Source organism: Gopherus evgoodei, chromosome 3 (genome assembly GCF_007399415.2).
Source record: "Gopherus evgoodei ecotype Sinaloan lineage chromosome 3, rGopEvg1_v1.p, whole genome shotgun sequence".
NCBI lineage: Eukaryota > Metazoa > Chordata > Testudines > Testudinidae > Gopherus > Gopherus evgoodei.
Window position 1 is genome coordinate 161,989,192 of NC_044324.1, and position 14,648 is coordinate 162,003,839.

Here is a 14,648-nt window from a genome sequence, read left to right on the forward strand (position 1 = left end):
CCTTTGATATTTTTGTTTTACATTTGTCAGGATCTCTAATTTTAAATACAATTATTCTGGTGAGGAAGCTATTGTACGTGCTTGTAATATTAGAGTATTAAATTAATGTTGACAAACAAGAAAAATACAAACTTTGGTATCTTATAGATCCACTTTAAAGGACATTCTAGCAAGTACCTTAGTCACTAGATATTTTACATTAGTGGATTTTTTAACCTTTATTTTTAATATTGAGGTCCAATATTGTTTGTCTGAGGGTAGTATTTTGACATACTAGCATGTTTAGTTATGCAAAGGTAAATCAGCCACCAGATTATGATGGAGTGAAATTGACAAGGTATTTAAAAGGGATTATGCGTTTCTAATTAGTCCACTGTGCCTGTAGATGGAAATTAATGATATTGTTATGTAAATGTCATGCTAATTAAGAGAGAATACTGAAAGTGTAATAAATATGCAAAAGAAATAGGTAAGTTAACTATTTTTTGTTTATTAATATTTTATGGAGAGTTACAAGAGAAGCTGGTAGAGAAATGTTTGATAATTGAGCTACAGACAATTTTTAGCTGACTGCTTCACAATTCGTTTTTCCTAATTCATGTCTTTATTGCACTATATTAACTGCAGCCACAGTGGGCTAGTGATACCAGGAGCCAACAATAACCAGGCATTGCAAATGTATTAACGAGACCTTGTGTGTATATGCATATATGTGTATGTATATACTTTAGTGTTTTTGAAGTTACGAAGTGCTTCTCTTTTGTAGTTGCCCTCCTTTTATTTTGAGAGCTGGACTGTGCAAACCCAACAACACTGTCAACTCTTGTGTCTTCCTAGTGAGTATTGCAATATTTGAAGCCCCAGCTCCTGGATTCATATTATCAGGGAAACTCAGCTTTCATGTAAAAAACAAACAAACAAAAAACCCTAGAAGGCACATAAAAAAAACTCAAATTCTTTAAAATCTTATAACTTCTCAGCTTGTCTCATGATTTTTATAAATGATTTACCCTTGCCCCCAAGCACCCACTTATATCTGGGCACCCTAACACTAGGATTACCATCCTACTTCCCAAATTGGGCCCCCAATGACTCCATAATAGGTTTTCTTGCCTCCATAATACTCCTCCTTAGGGTTAGTTCATTACAAAAACATATAGTGACAAAAATGCATCACAGAAGTCCCCAAAGTCCTTTTATCGTCTCCAGTGATGTGGTCTTTAAAATCCCATGACATCTCGTCTGCCAACATAGCACATTCCATGCTCTGGTGTCTTCCATTTAACTTCATTTTCCTACACAAACTGTAGTAATTTCAGGCCAGTGAAAAATACACCGCCTATTTCAAATAATAAAGATGTCTGAGTTATTTGTCAGTATTACAATGGATTCAACATCATGGTTTTCACATAGAATTGCAGATTCGAGCCCACTGTACACAATTATGCATGACTAGTTTTAATGGTGGAACAAAAAAGAGCTGTAGAAGAAAGTGCTGCAAAGGGCATGCAAACTTCATCAGTTATGAGGCACTCTGGTGTATTTGAATGCAAATCCCAAGTTATTAGTTGTTGAAGCCCTACTACTGTGCAATGCAAAAAAATCAGACCCATCTGAACATAATATCTAACGAGGCAATAAACAGACTCCTGTTGCACTCTTGGAAATGCAAAAGAATGAGAAACAGTTGCAATTTATTCTGCTTTAAAAATGTCAAGTAAAAAATCCTATATTTGCCTGGGTTCTGAAAGCCCCACCTGGTATAAATATTTTACTGTACAATAATCTGAGTTGATCTCATAGGCTCCATCACGGTAGAAAATCAATTTTCTTTCTATGAAAATTGAAAGAATGTAACTAAATGACATTTTTAATGAAAAAAGTATTTCACTTGAGACCAAAGCACACGTTTGGAATTACTTCACTAGAACTGCACACTGTTGCATGTTGTTGACTTGTAAACAATGGATGTGCACCTGCTCTTTAAAATGGACACTGACAAGTCAAATAGACCTAAAATTGAAGTTTTTGTATATTTCCAATAGCAAGATTTTTTGGTATTTGTTCTAAAAATTCCTTCACGATATAAATATCCAAAATGTTGAACTTTGTACTAGTGCTTGAGTCAGCTTGCAAAAGGCTCTTCAAATGGTTGTCAAGTCTGTCTGGGGATCCTTTCATCCTCTTTTCCAAAACACTAGTGCATCTTTTTGCATCTTGGACAGTAGTATTAATAGTGTAAATTACTCTGACCTCTAACGTTTTCATTTTTAATATTCTAACAGAGTCTAACACAAGTAAAGAAGCTGAATTCTTAAATGATTTCAACTTGACAGTGTCTTGTTTAGATTTACATTTGATTTACCTTGAAATCACTTTAAAGGTGACCTGCTAAGGGGGGATAAAAATTGTGCTGTTGAACTAGTTTTCCACACGTCGGCTTGAGGACTCCTTGAAGGGCCAGGGAACTCGAGTGAGAACTGCTTCTTTCCTTGTTTGAAAGGCTGGGTTCTGAAACCTTAAAATCTTTTGAGAGCTTTGATATCAAGTGTTTTTTCAGAAGCTTGAGTTAAACAGATGTTCAAACACAACAAGCAGAGTTGTAGGTGGTCTAACTAAAAGTGCCTCCCCTCTCAATTGGCCATGTTTCTGTCACCTTTTGTAAAGTAATAATCCCATGAGTTTTTGCAATATAAACAGAGTTGGCAAGCAAGACCTGATATTTCTGTAGTAAAAACAAGTAAAATTATAACATGAGAAAAATTCAGGCTGCCTTTTTATAAAACATAAAGAAGCAAAAAAGGTACAGTTAGTTTCAATTGTAGGTTACTTTTACCAGTCTAGATTTGAAATGGTTTGAAAAGGGAAGACTACAATTTGCTATAGCAACAGTGCTGATTTCAGGACACGTAAATATTGGATGAGTAGTAACAACTGAATGCTTCTGTACTCTGCCCAGCAGTTTGGACTACAGGGATGTGAATAGCAGTGCACACCAAAGTGTTGCACTATAACTCCCATGTGGATGCTCCAGACGTGAACAAAAGGGTTCTTAGGGTATGTTTACACTACCTGTCGGATTGGCAGGCAGTGATCGATCCAGCGGGAGTCGATTTATCGTGTCTAGTCTAGACACGATAAATCGACCCCCGAGTGCTCTCCCGTCAACTCCTGTACTCCACCGCTGTGAGAGGCACAGGCAGAGTTGATGGAGGAGCAGCAGCGGTCAACTCACCGCAATGAAGACACCGTGGTGAGTAGGTCTTAGTACGTCAACTTCAGCTACGTTATTCCCATAGCTGAAGTTGCGTAACTTAGATTGATTCCACCCTCCCCCCAGTGTAGACCAGGCGTCAGTTTGCATTAATGTAGTGCCATTTGAAGATGACTGCATTAAATGTGAACTAAACCTTTTACTTCATGTCTACACACAGGCGTGTTATAGTGCAGGACTTTGATGTGCATGGCAGTCCATACTCCATAGTCCAAACTGCCTAGCAGCATAGACATAAGCCAAGTTAGCAGCACATCTGAATACTTGGGGCCAGGCTTATACTAACTCCTTGCTTTAAACTGAATTGTTGGTATTTTCATCGCCAAAGTCTACTAGACCAGACTTAGTTTCAGGTTCTAGGTATGTAATATTATCCAGTTATCCAAGCTACAATGTATTATTACGGTCAGTTATGCTTTCTGTCAATTTGTCTTGACTCAGCTATGTGGTTTTATTTGTGCTTTACTGCAATACAGTGAATATACGGAATTGAGTTGTTAGTTTAACAAGATCTCTGGAGAGCTCTTCCATGATGATGCGAGTTGAAATATGGTAGGAAGCCTAAAAGCAATTTACCACCAAACAAATACCAGATGAGTGGGCAAGAGTCCAGAACCTGAAAATAAAATTTGTCCACAAAGGTAATGTATTATATGCTTGTGTTGAGATTATACATAAAACCAAAGCTTTGACCACTAGCGGTGATTGATGATCCCCTGACACTTCTTCCATTTTGGTCAACATTGTGTCTGTATAACTTCTTCCAGCAGTTTCAGTTGGATATGCTGTTCTCTCTTCCCATCCTAAACTATTGTGTAGTTTTGTTGTGTGCTGTATTGTATAGTACAGTATTGTATTCCACCCAAAGAAAAGTACATTCCCATGGTGGGAGAAGTGATTTTTAGAAATGGGACAAAATCTAGATCTCGTGAAAGTAGGTTCAACTCATTAAAGTCTATGACCTTGCATCCATTTACATAACCTGCTTGTAAAGCCCTGTGGGATGTAAAGCACTACAGAAACATAACGCAAACCTCCCTTTGACTGACTTCAGGGGAGCCAGGATTTCATCCCTGGGTCTTTTGTGGATTAACCATAGAGATCCCAGCTCTCTTAGAATGTAGAATCACCTTTGCCAGTGTGTTTCTCTAAAGATATTTCTAACAAAATGTTTACAGAATATATAAAAAAGTGTTATCTCAATATTTAATTGTAAGTCATATTCGAATATTAATGGGAAGGAAGGGGTGGAGGACAAAGAGCTGAATGAATACTGGACTCTCAACACCCATAAGCTCCCAGGACATGTGCATGTTTCAGTACCTGTACATCCGTAGACACAATTCTGATTTGGTTTTTCTGTAAGAAGATGGCAAATGCTTAGTATTAAAGTGTTTTGGGACTGACTTTATTCTCCTTTTCCAGGTGGGCCATGCACAGGTACACCTCATGTCTCGTTAACTACACCAACCAAAAGATCCTGTGACTCTGGTAAGTTTTGCTTTCTATTAGGCTTTGCGTGATAGGTAGTTGTACAATTACAAGTGAGTGTAGTACGGCCTCATGGCTAAATTGCAGAGGAAAATAAACCTTGGTGACCTGCTGTTGAGAGTAACAGCTAAATCATGAAAAATGGGAGGAAGCTACATTTACAACTTTGCAATTAACATGACATAACCACAGAAAAGTACAAAAGTAATCCTGTTGTTTTAATCGAATTTAGATGGGGCCTATGACACTTTAAAAGAACAGAGCAGAGTTGGTTGCACCCTTCCTGATTTGACCTCACAGTACATACGAGGAAGAACTGATGTTTGCATCAGTTGAGACTGGGGTAAACCTGATTTAGATCAATTATTGCAAACCCTTGTATGGCTCTGTTTAGGAGTAAGCATCAGTATTACAGTGTACTGATGGATGAATGGGGGCTATTTCTGAGCATAGTTAAGGACTCCCTCTCTCTTTCAGGGCTTAGGGCATACTTAGGGTGACCAGACAGCAAGTGTGAAAAATTGGGACGAGGGGGTGGGGCGGTAATAGGATCCTATATAAGAAAAAGACCCCAAAATCCAGATGTCCCTATAAATTTGGGACATTTGGTCACCCTAGGCATTCTTCTTCTGCTGTGACTCTTGCAGGAAACATTTCTCAGTTTGTCACTAGGTAATACAGGACACTTCTACTGTTGCCTTTTTTTCTTACCTCATCCCCCTCTTCCCATCATAAAAGATCAAGATGTTTCTGTCCCATTTAGATGTGAAGATGCTTCTAAACAAGAAAGTAAGTTTGCCTCTGTATCTCTTTTCCTCTATCTCTACACAAACTAAGCTCAACTGCATATGTTTTCCTTCAAACAATAGCTGCTATAATATTTAACTAAAATTTAGATTGAAGGGTGGTTAACTTTCTGGATAGATGGTCTTGAAAATGATACTGGAAAAGCACTATGTGAATGTTAAAAATGTGATCATAATTAGCATAATGGCAAGTAAGATTACAATTTGCCATGCCATATGGGAGAAGCAATATCTCCTTAGATTAGATTAAAGCAGATGGAACTATTAGACATGTTGAAAAATGTCCCATTAAACATTAAGATGTTTTTCCCCAGTAGCTTTCTTATTCCCAGTCTGTGCTAGTAATCTAGAGAGATTTTTGGACCATTTATTCTGGTATATTTGTCATATGCAATGTTCTTTTAGAAGCTATCAACAAAAACGCACAGAGAACTTGCTGTTTGGGTTACCAGTTTCTCCTTTAGTATAACAACCAATTGAGTAAAGCACATTTGTTTTGCATTGTTTGTAGTTTTCTTATTTTTCCCAAGCCTATTTTTGAAGTTGCTTTCCATTCGCTGGTCAGGGTCTGTGTGATTTAGTTGTAGTCTTTCACTCTACTGAGCCTGTTAGCCAGGAATTAAAAGGTTACTTTCTAAAGAATAAAAATCATAATTACCCACAAAAATACCAGTATTTTTGATTTCACATTTTTGTCACAGTTTATGCTTTACTTACTTTTAGCATTTCTCCAAGGTTTGACAATGGAAATAAGCTAGTCGATTCCAGTTTCAAGTTCTTGCACAATGTGGGAAGGTCTGGCCTGCAAGCAATTCTCTTTGGGTTCAAGTAGTACAGGAAAAAACTTTTTGTTAAAGCACTACTTGTAATAATTAATTAATTAAAAATTCTAAGTTTTATTAAAATTACTTTTTTTGAAACTTACATTTCAAGCAAATGGTGCTTGAAGAAGAAATTGATATGTTTTCTGGGGCAATGTTTGGGAATACAGTTAAAATCACTATTTAGTAGTAGTGTGGATTACAAAGGGGTTTACCATATGTATATAAAGTCTTAAACTGATCTGGGATTGAGAGGTGGGCTGATAAGGCTACTATAGGTGAATGTTTCACATTATACCCAAGTTAACTGTAGCCACATTTCAACTTGTGTGCTCAGTCCTAGGAAGTTGGTTAGTTCAGTGGGTAAAACTATATATGCTACACTTTGCATAAATACTTCCTTTTGTCAGAACACTGTGTTTCCTCAGGTCTGAGCTTTAAAGAAGAATGTTTTGGTGTGAGTTCAGCTGTGTCTCTCCCCCCCTCCTAGTGTAGTTTTTCACTTAGTCTGCAGTATCCGACAGAAAATTAGAAATTTGACCTACTTATGTAATATGCTAGCTCCCATCAGGAGAATATTAAGGAAGACATAAACCTTTCACGTTTTATTAGCATTTAGTGTAACCATTGACGAAAGATCAAAACAATAAATCTGTCAAGACAAGGAAAAGGTGTTTTTAAAAATAAAAGTTTTTACCTTGTGCACTTGTCAGCTTGGATTCTGGAGCAGCCCTCTGACAAAAAGTCACATTATAACACCAAATAGTGTTTTTTCTCCCTTTGCCAGAATTGATGATCTGGTTGTAAAAGTATTTATATTCTAAAGTGTATCCAAAGGACAAGGATTATGATAGAAAAGAATGAGATGTCTAAGAGTGACTAGCTGGGGTGAGACTTTAAAGGTTTTGAAGAGCCGAGCGTGTGAGAATGGTGTAGAAAAGATGTTGGGCTCTGGCCTGCTGAATGGTTTTTTATGTATCTTAATTTTGTCTTTTATTGGTTAGAATTCATGTCCGGATTAATGGCTGACATTATTGCAGTAAAGCTTTTTCAACTCAGGTTGGCATCCTTACCCCATTTATACTTGTGCCTGTGTCATGAAAGTACAGTATTAAATAGCATTAAAGGATTTTATTGCTCTTCTGCTATATGACTCTAAGAAGACTGAATATGTAAATCATAACAGCTGGATTTTAAAGCATTTTCAGACAGTTTAGAGATTTTCTGGAAAGGTCAGTGGAACTCCTTGAGTGCACTCTGCTAATTCTTAATTGTGCTTGAAAAAGAGAGTGCAGTAGAAACAGATCAGTTGCAGTAACGATACAATCAATCTGCAGAATTTATCCAGAAAGCTGATGGGTCTGTAAGTGCCTTCCTCCACTTCTCATGGGAGGTTCATGGAAACCAAGGATTTTCATGTGCACGTAACTTGTAATTTTGTCTTGGTGCTAAGATATCTGAACTTTATTTTGCATGTCAGATGGTATTTTTATGGGCCAGAGTTTGTTTTAGGAGCATGCTGTATGCTTCTCCTTGTTTGGGGCTCAGTCCTATGAGGGGCTGAGCACTCTAGCACTGATCTTTAAATTTAGGCATGTGCTTAAGTATTTTGCTAGATCACTGCCAAAATGCTCAGCCCCTTGCAGGATTCAGCCCATGTTGCCTGGGATGACAACCTATTGGGAGCTGCTAGCACGGGACAGTATGGAAATGCCAGTAAAATGAAAGTTTCCTTGGCTTTGGCTGTGGCTGAAACTTCCTTTTTATGATCACATTTTATCATCCCTTACGTGTCTAGTAAGGACAAAAAGCTCTGGTCTACCATTAATTAGATATTCTATTGCTCTGCAGTGGTAAAGTATCTGAGCTAACAATATAAAAAAGGTTAGTGACGGATTTTTTTATTATAAAAACAACTTTAAGAGGTTTTTGTTGTTGTTCCAATTGACCTTTTGAGGTGCTCTTTAGTGTCTGACTGTTGGAGGGCACTGTGTTAGCAATCCAACCTTCCTAGAGCCTTCTCACCAGAAGGAATAGGATGCTAGAACAGCCCCAGAGCTGCATTATAAATCTCTCAGCCCCGGCAATTATAGTGCCCATTAGAGACACTTTTTTACCCTGCTCAGTTCTCGGCTGTACTAATAGAACAGCACATCAAGCAAGGCTGTAAATAAAAGTTATTACCTAATAGGTGGGCGCTGAAGTGGAACGGACGGGAGCTGAGGCATGGAGGCCTTATTACTGCTCATCAGCAATTATAAACAGGATAAAGTGTCTGGGACTTGCACTGATGCAGTGAGGGCTAATAGAGGCTGGAAGATGACACTGTACCATGATCGAATGATGTATGTTGATGGGTTTTTAGTGCCTCATCTTGCTGCCTATTTCTGAGATGAGTTGTATTATCTGTTCCATACTCCCATATCTATCTGAATAGACAGATCAGTTTCCTCTCCTGCCAGAAGGTGGTCTGACGATTGCTGCACATATACTTTTGAATTAGTTTCGGAAGCTGGTATCTAAGAGCATTTTTATGATTATTGTAGATTGATCCTAATTGTAAGTACTGTAATAGGAATGTAAACAGTTTTAAGGGCCTATTGCTGCAATTTTAGGATGTCATGTCAGCATCATTATAAGCATATTCTTGCTTAATTTTGACCTACAAGTAAACTGATTTCAGAACTGCTACCTACATTTTGTGGTTGACCATTTCATCTGAATCCTCTTCTAGACTAAACGATGCACTGACTGGACCTGATCCCTAACCAGTGTAGTTGAAGTCCCAAAGAGATGAGTTGTATCTTAACCTATATTGTACTCGTACGGAAAATGATTCCCAACAATGGTGCTAATGTGCAAACAGCAGCTGCCACTGCATGAGAGCTTGTGTACACAAACATTTAGTTCATGATAAGCTGGGGATTAAATCTGCCCTTCACATGCCTGTCGTGCTAATTGGCCATGTGGTAACTGTTGCCAGATGCTAAAATTTCCCTGGTGCTCTTTGATTTACTCCCATTTCAAAGTGGGAAAGATCAAAATGCACTAGGGAGCTTTTAGTGAATAGCAGGCTACTGAGGGGTACATTTACACCCCAGCTCACTGCAAACTAAGTATTCGTGTAGACAAGCCCTGAGTTATGGAAACAAAACCGTGACTTTTACTGGAAAGCTTTTAAAGAGCATGTAAACACCTGATACTTAACAATATCCAGAAAAAAGCCTTTTTTTTCTGATCTTCGATCATTCACTTCCATTGAAATCTCATAGATCTTTATGCCTGGTGATCTCTTCAGAAAAGCCACAGAGGAAATATAATGCTGTTGAAATTAGCCTTGAAACTAGAGGATCCTAAAAAGACAGTTGCCACCAGCCTGATACTTCAGGTATTAGTCGCTCACACTGTTTGTTCATGGGTTATGAAAAACAACATTTAGAAATGAAAATGCATGGTAGCAAGTCAGAATATTCTGGCATTCCTCTCTTCCCTACCCAGTAATGCACACACTGGAGGTGTTTCTAGAGCACGTACAGATGATCTCCACTCCTGAAACAGCTCCTCTTTCTTATCAAGCCATCAGAGCTACTCATTAAGGATGCTAGAGAGAGAGAAATTGATCAGCATGCTAGGCAGTGGTCTCTGCACACCAGAAGCCTAACCATTGTCAAGTTTTTTATAAGCATTATGGCAAAGGGGAGTTGCGATGAGAGATTTGACTGATGATAATGAGGTGGCTTTGTGGCTGTTTATGGGGAGCACTTCATAAGTATGAGGGGCATAATGGGAGAAAGCATGAAGATGCTTGTTTGAAAATTTAACAAGTGGTGATGGAGGCTGGCATCATGGGCCGACTGGAGGTGGGAGTCGACATTTTGGCACTGATTGAGAGAGAAGTAGGGAGATAGGCCATGAAGGACCTTGAGAGTGAAGACAAGCAGCTTCTGTTTGATGACATGGAGAAGAGGGAGCTGGTAGAGGGATGCAAAGAGATGGGTGACATGGTCAATGCACTAGGCTAGGACAGTGATACTCAGACTGAGGGTCGTGAGCTGCAAGTGGCTCTTCAGTCTGTCTTCTGGAGCCCATTGCAGCACATGATGTTAAACACTGTGTGATTTAATCATTAACCAATCTAAGTTATTAACCAGTCAGGATGCTTTTATTATGTTATTAAGCAGTTGTAGTTGATAAAATAATACTTTCAGTCATTCTGCTGTGAGAATTATATATAGAAACTAAATATTTCGTATTGTACTGTTTGAATATGAATATACAATATCATAGTAAATAAAACAATGAATTCACTCTCCTATGGCTCTTTTGGATAATGTTGATTGCTAAATTGACTCCTGAACCACTGATTCTGAGTATCACTGGGCTAGGAGAATGGCCTTTGCAGCATCAATCTAAATAGGCGTGAGCCGGGCAACATTGCTTTTGTCAAGGCCAGAGAAAAGGATTGTTCAGTGATTGAGACATGTTGCTGGTTTTCCCCCTTCTAGATCACTTATTAAAGGTCAGACTAATGTATACGGCACCTCACTAAACATCTTGCCTCAACTCTACATTGCCATTTCCCATTAGGCTTTTTATGGTCCTTTCGGCCTTCTTCAAGCCATGTGACGGGGTCCTATCCAAGTCAGCGTGAATGAAGTTTGTAAGATTTTGAGACTATCAAATTTTTTACTTATAATCCAGATACTATGACATCATCTTTGTGTGAAACTATATTGTGATTAAAAAATCATTCCTCAGCTCCATTGAGAAAGAGGAGTGGACACTGCCCAATAAACTTAAATGTTATGGTTAAAATCGGAGAATTTAAATTTACAGCACTTTGCCATGGGGGATTTCATATTGAGATTAATTGAACAGTCAGTGCCTCCGTGGGTTCAGTTAACTAGCCTTGCACTACAGCTGTGTAATTATTTCTAAAGAACACACATATATACTGGTATAAAAGCTTATTTGGCCTTATGCTCCTCACAGTTCTGAATTCTCTGTTTCATTACCAGTATCCACCCACAGACTCTCAGAACGCTATTCCCGAATAGCAGAACTACAGCTCAGAATTTTAAATAAACCACATCTCCATTTATTCAAGGGACAAGGGAATTAGAGTTACATGTCATGCATTTCCCACCTATATCCTTTTCCCCAAAACTATTAAAAGTATATATTAGTACAATATAGGGGTAGCTGAGGGCTTGCTTTTACTTCAGATTGGGCTAATTTGTCTTGGCTGCCTTAGCAGGGCAAAATAAAGAATGTAGCAAAGAATCCTTGAGTCGTTAACGTGAACACAGCCAATATCTGATTGAAAAAATCTGTCAGGGACTTTGCTACTGTCGGCCTGAAGGGGCTGAGTTGATTTCACCACAGAGTGCTGCAGTTATTAAGCAGCAGTTTGATTATCTGTCCAGATCTGAAATAACTCTTACCAGTGGGCTTAAAAAAATATAGAGAAATATAGCTCTTTTATCATTTTCATTGAGATATTTTAGTGTACTAGAGTTTATTTTTTACCAGTTCAATATTAAGTACCTATCTTGGAACCATTAGAAAAGGTGACACTTATTTCTCGCTTCTTCTAGTACTGTGTTTAAATTTAAAGTGTATACAACATAGAAGGTAACTGCTGTACTTCTAACATGGGGACGGTGTCCCAAAGGTTTTATCTGACTCCTGATTAAAGCCTCATAATCTAAGTTTAATAATTCCAGACAGCAGCAGAGACCTCCAAGTTACAGCTTTTTACTATTTTCATTTAGGAATTAATTTTCAGTGACACGCGTTAAAATATACAGATGTAATCTTGGAATCTTCTGTAAATCTGTTTAATGGAACTACAAGGTTTATTAATTCCTTGAATGGAAGGGATTGGAAATAGCAGATATTGTGTTGAGCCTTAATGATAGAGATCCCTCTAACTACATGCTTCATATGCAGGATATTCTCTTCATGTAATTTGAATGCAGAAATTGGAGAAGCGTATAATCCTCAGGGTTTGCTCTGCTGCTCTCTGTATGCTTTACACTCTGACCTAAAAATTTGTCCCATTTTCTAATAGGATAAACAGAAAAGCATCTACAATGTAAACCTCCCCCTTTATCCCCAGTCCTCCTCCCACAAACTAGCATATCAAATGTAATCTGAAGGGAGCAAGTAAAGACTAAATTTAGGGCTTGTCTACACTGGCACTTTACAGCGCTGCAACGTTCTTGCTCAGGGGTGTGAAATAACACCCCCGAGTGCAGAAAGTTGCAGTGCTGTAAAGCCCCAGTGTAGACAGTGCACCAGCGCTGGTAGCTACGCCCCTTGTGGAGGTGGTTTTTTGGAGCGCTTGCTCTCTCCCAGCGCTCTGCCGCGACTGCACAAGCCCTCAGACCCTGCAACACTTGATAAAGAACCAGGAGTGAATCAAGTCAAAACAGGATCCATATGTGTATTCCCTGAACTTCAGTTTTCTTGTTCTACTTCTCCTCTAGCACAACTAGGCACTTCATCATAAATCAGTATTGATGCTTCCCAAATCTCTCTCTTCGAAATGGAGTATACATTTTTCAGGAAACAGCTTGATTTTTGTTTTACTGCAGATATCTGTAAGTGTAAGCTATCTACATACCACTGCAAAGTCTGCTTCTTTTCCTAAGGATAGTGCCCCAAAATAGCAAAGTGATCCAGAGAGAATGTGATTTTAAGATAATGTTGATTGGAAATTAAAGTAGTTGGAAAACAAATCAGCAATTTAATTTCAGAATCTACTCTGAAATGCGTTAAGCAGAATATTTATCAAAATAGAAGAGTTTATACATTTTTATTAATGACACAGCAACTCATGGAGTGACAGTCTCTCATTGCAAGATTACTATCATTAGGAACATGTCACCTGTTCTATAGGTATTCTCAAACCCTATTTTGAAGAGACAATGCAGAAAGTGTTCTGCTTGGTAGCAGTCACAATAGCTTTTCACAGCTTCTCCTTTTGCTGCATTTGGGGTTTAGCCTTGGAAATCTTTTGTTATTCTAGTAGGGTTGGGGTGAGGAAGCAACACACAATACGGTAACAAGTAGCATCTGCCCAGAACCTTTGTTTGGATTATTATTAGTCTGAAAAATCAGCTCCTTGAATACTGTCCATATTCTGATTGATATGGACGTGGATGGGTTACACACAGAACCCAGTATCTTGAAGCAAGAAGGAGTTGCCTGTTTATATAAACTTGAGAGCACTCGCAGAATTATAATGTTACAGCTTGCATACCCATTCTTTCCAGTTAGTACAACATGTGAGTACTTCAATAAATATGAGATTTTCCCCAGTGACTTCAAGGGAAGCAGTTAGGCCACTGCTGACTCTTTTTTCAAAGTTCCCACATTATATGTACAATGTTGATCAGTGATTTGTGTACTACACAAGCTGAGTAACATTGAGTCCTATTTATATATAGAATTGTTGACTGGAAGGGATGTTGAGAGATTTTCTAGTCCAGTCCTCTGCCCTCAAGGCAGGACTAAGTATTATCTAGACTAGGGGTGGGCAAACTTTGTGGCCCGAGGGCCACATCTGGGTATAGAAATTGTATGGTGGGCCATGAGTGCTCATGAAATTGGGGGTTGGGGTGTGGGAGGGGGTGAGGGCTCTGGGGTGGGGTTGAGGATGAGGGGTTCGGAGTGCAGCAGGCCCTCCAGGGTGCAGAGGTGTTCGGAGGGCATTAGGGGGATCAGGGCTGGGGCAGGGGGTTGGGGCACAGGAGAGGGTCGGGGTGCAAGCTCTGGATGGTGCTTACTTCAAGCAGCTCCCAGAAGCAGCAGTGGCATGTCCCCCTTCTGGCTCCTACACAGAGGTGTGGCCATGCGGCTCTGTGCGCTGCCCCGTCTGCTAGTGCCGCCCCTGCAGCTCCCACTGGCCATGGTTCCCGCCAATGGGAGCTGTGGGGGTGGTGCTTGGAGCGGGGGCAGTGTACAGAGCCCCCTGGCTGCCCCTACACATGACACATGCAGAGTGGGGCAAGCCCCCAACCTCGCTCTGTGGCAAGAACTTGAGGGACAGATTAAAAGATCTGCAGAGCTGTACTTTGCCCATCCTCACTCTAGACCATCCCTGGCCAGGACTGGCGCTAGGGGTTTTAGCGTCCTAGGTGCACGGCAATTTTGCCGCCCCGCGCCCTGGTCCCACGGATCCAGTGGAGCTGCTGCAGTCGTGCATGCGGAGGGTCTGCTGGTCTGCAGCTCCGATGGAGCTGCCGCAGT

At 39.5% G+C, this 14,648-nt stretch overlaps 2 protein-coding genes across 2 annotated transcripts in view; one reads left to right on the forward strand and one right to left on the reverse strand.

Annotated features, from left to right (window-relative positions):
- Positions 1 to 14,648, forward strand: part of ZFAND3 (zinc finger AN1-type containing 3) — a 269,257-nt gene that overhangs the window by 207,406 nt on the left and 47,203 nt on the right. The window contains exon 5 of the mRNA XM_030557273.1: positions 4,700 to 4,765. Within this exon, the coding sequence (XP_030413133.1) occupies positions 4,700 to 4,765 (66 nt within the window). The remainder of the gene's footprint in view (positions 1 to 4,699; positions 4,766 to 14,648) is intronic.
- The window catches only part of BTBD9 (BTB domain containing 9), a 458,382-nt gene that overhangs the window by 8,590 nt on the left and 435,144 nt on the right, over positions 1 to 14,648 (reverse strand). The window lies entirely within an intron of this gene.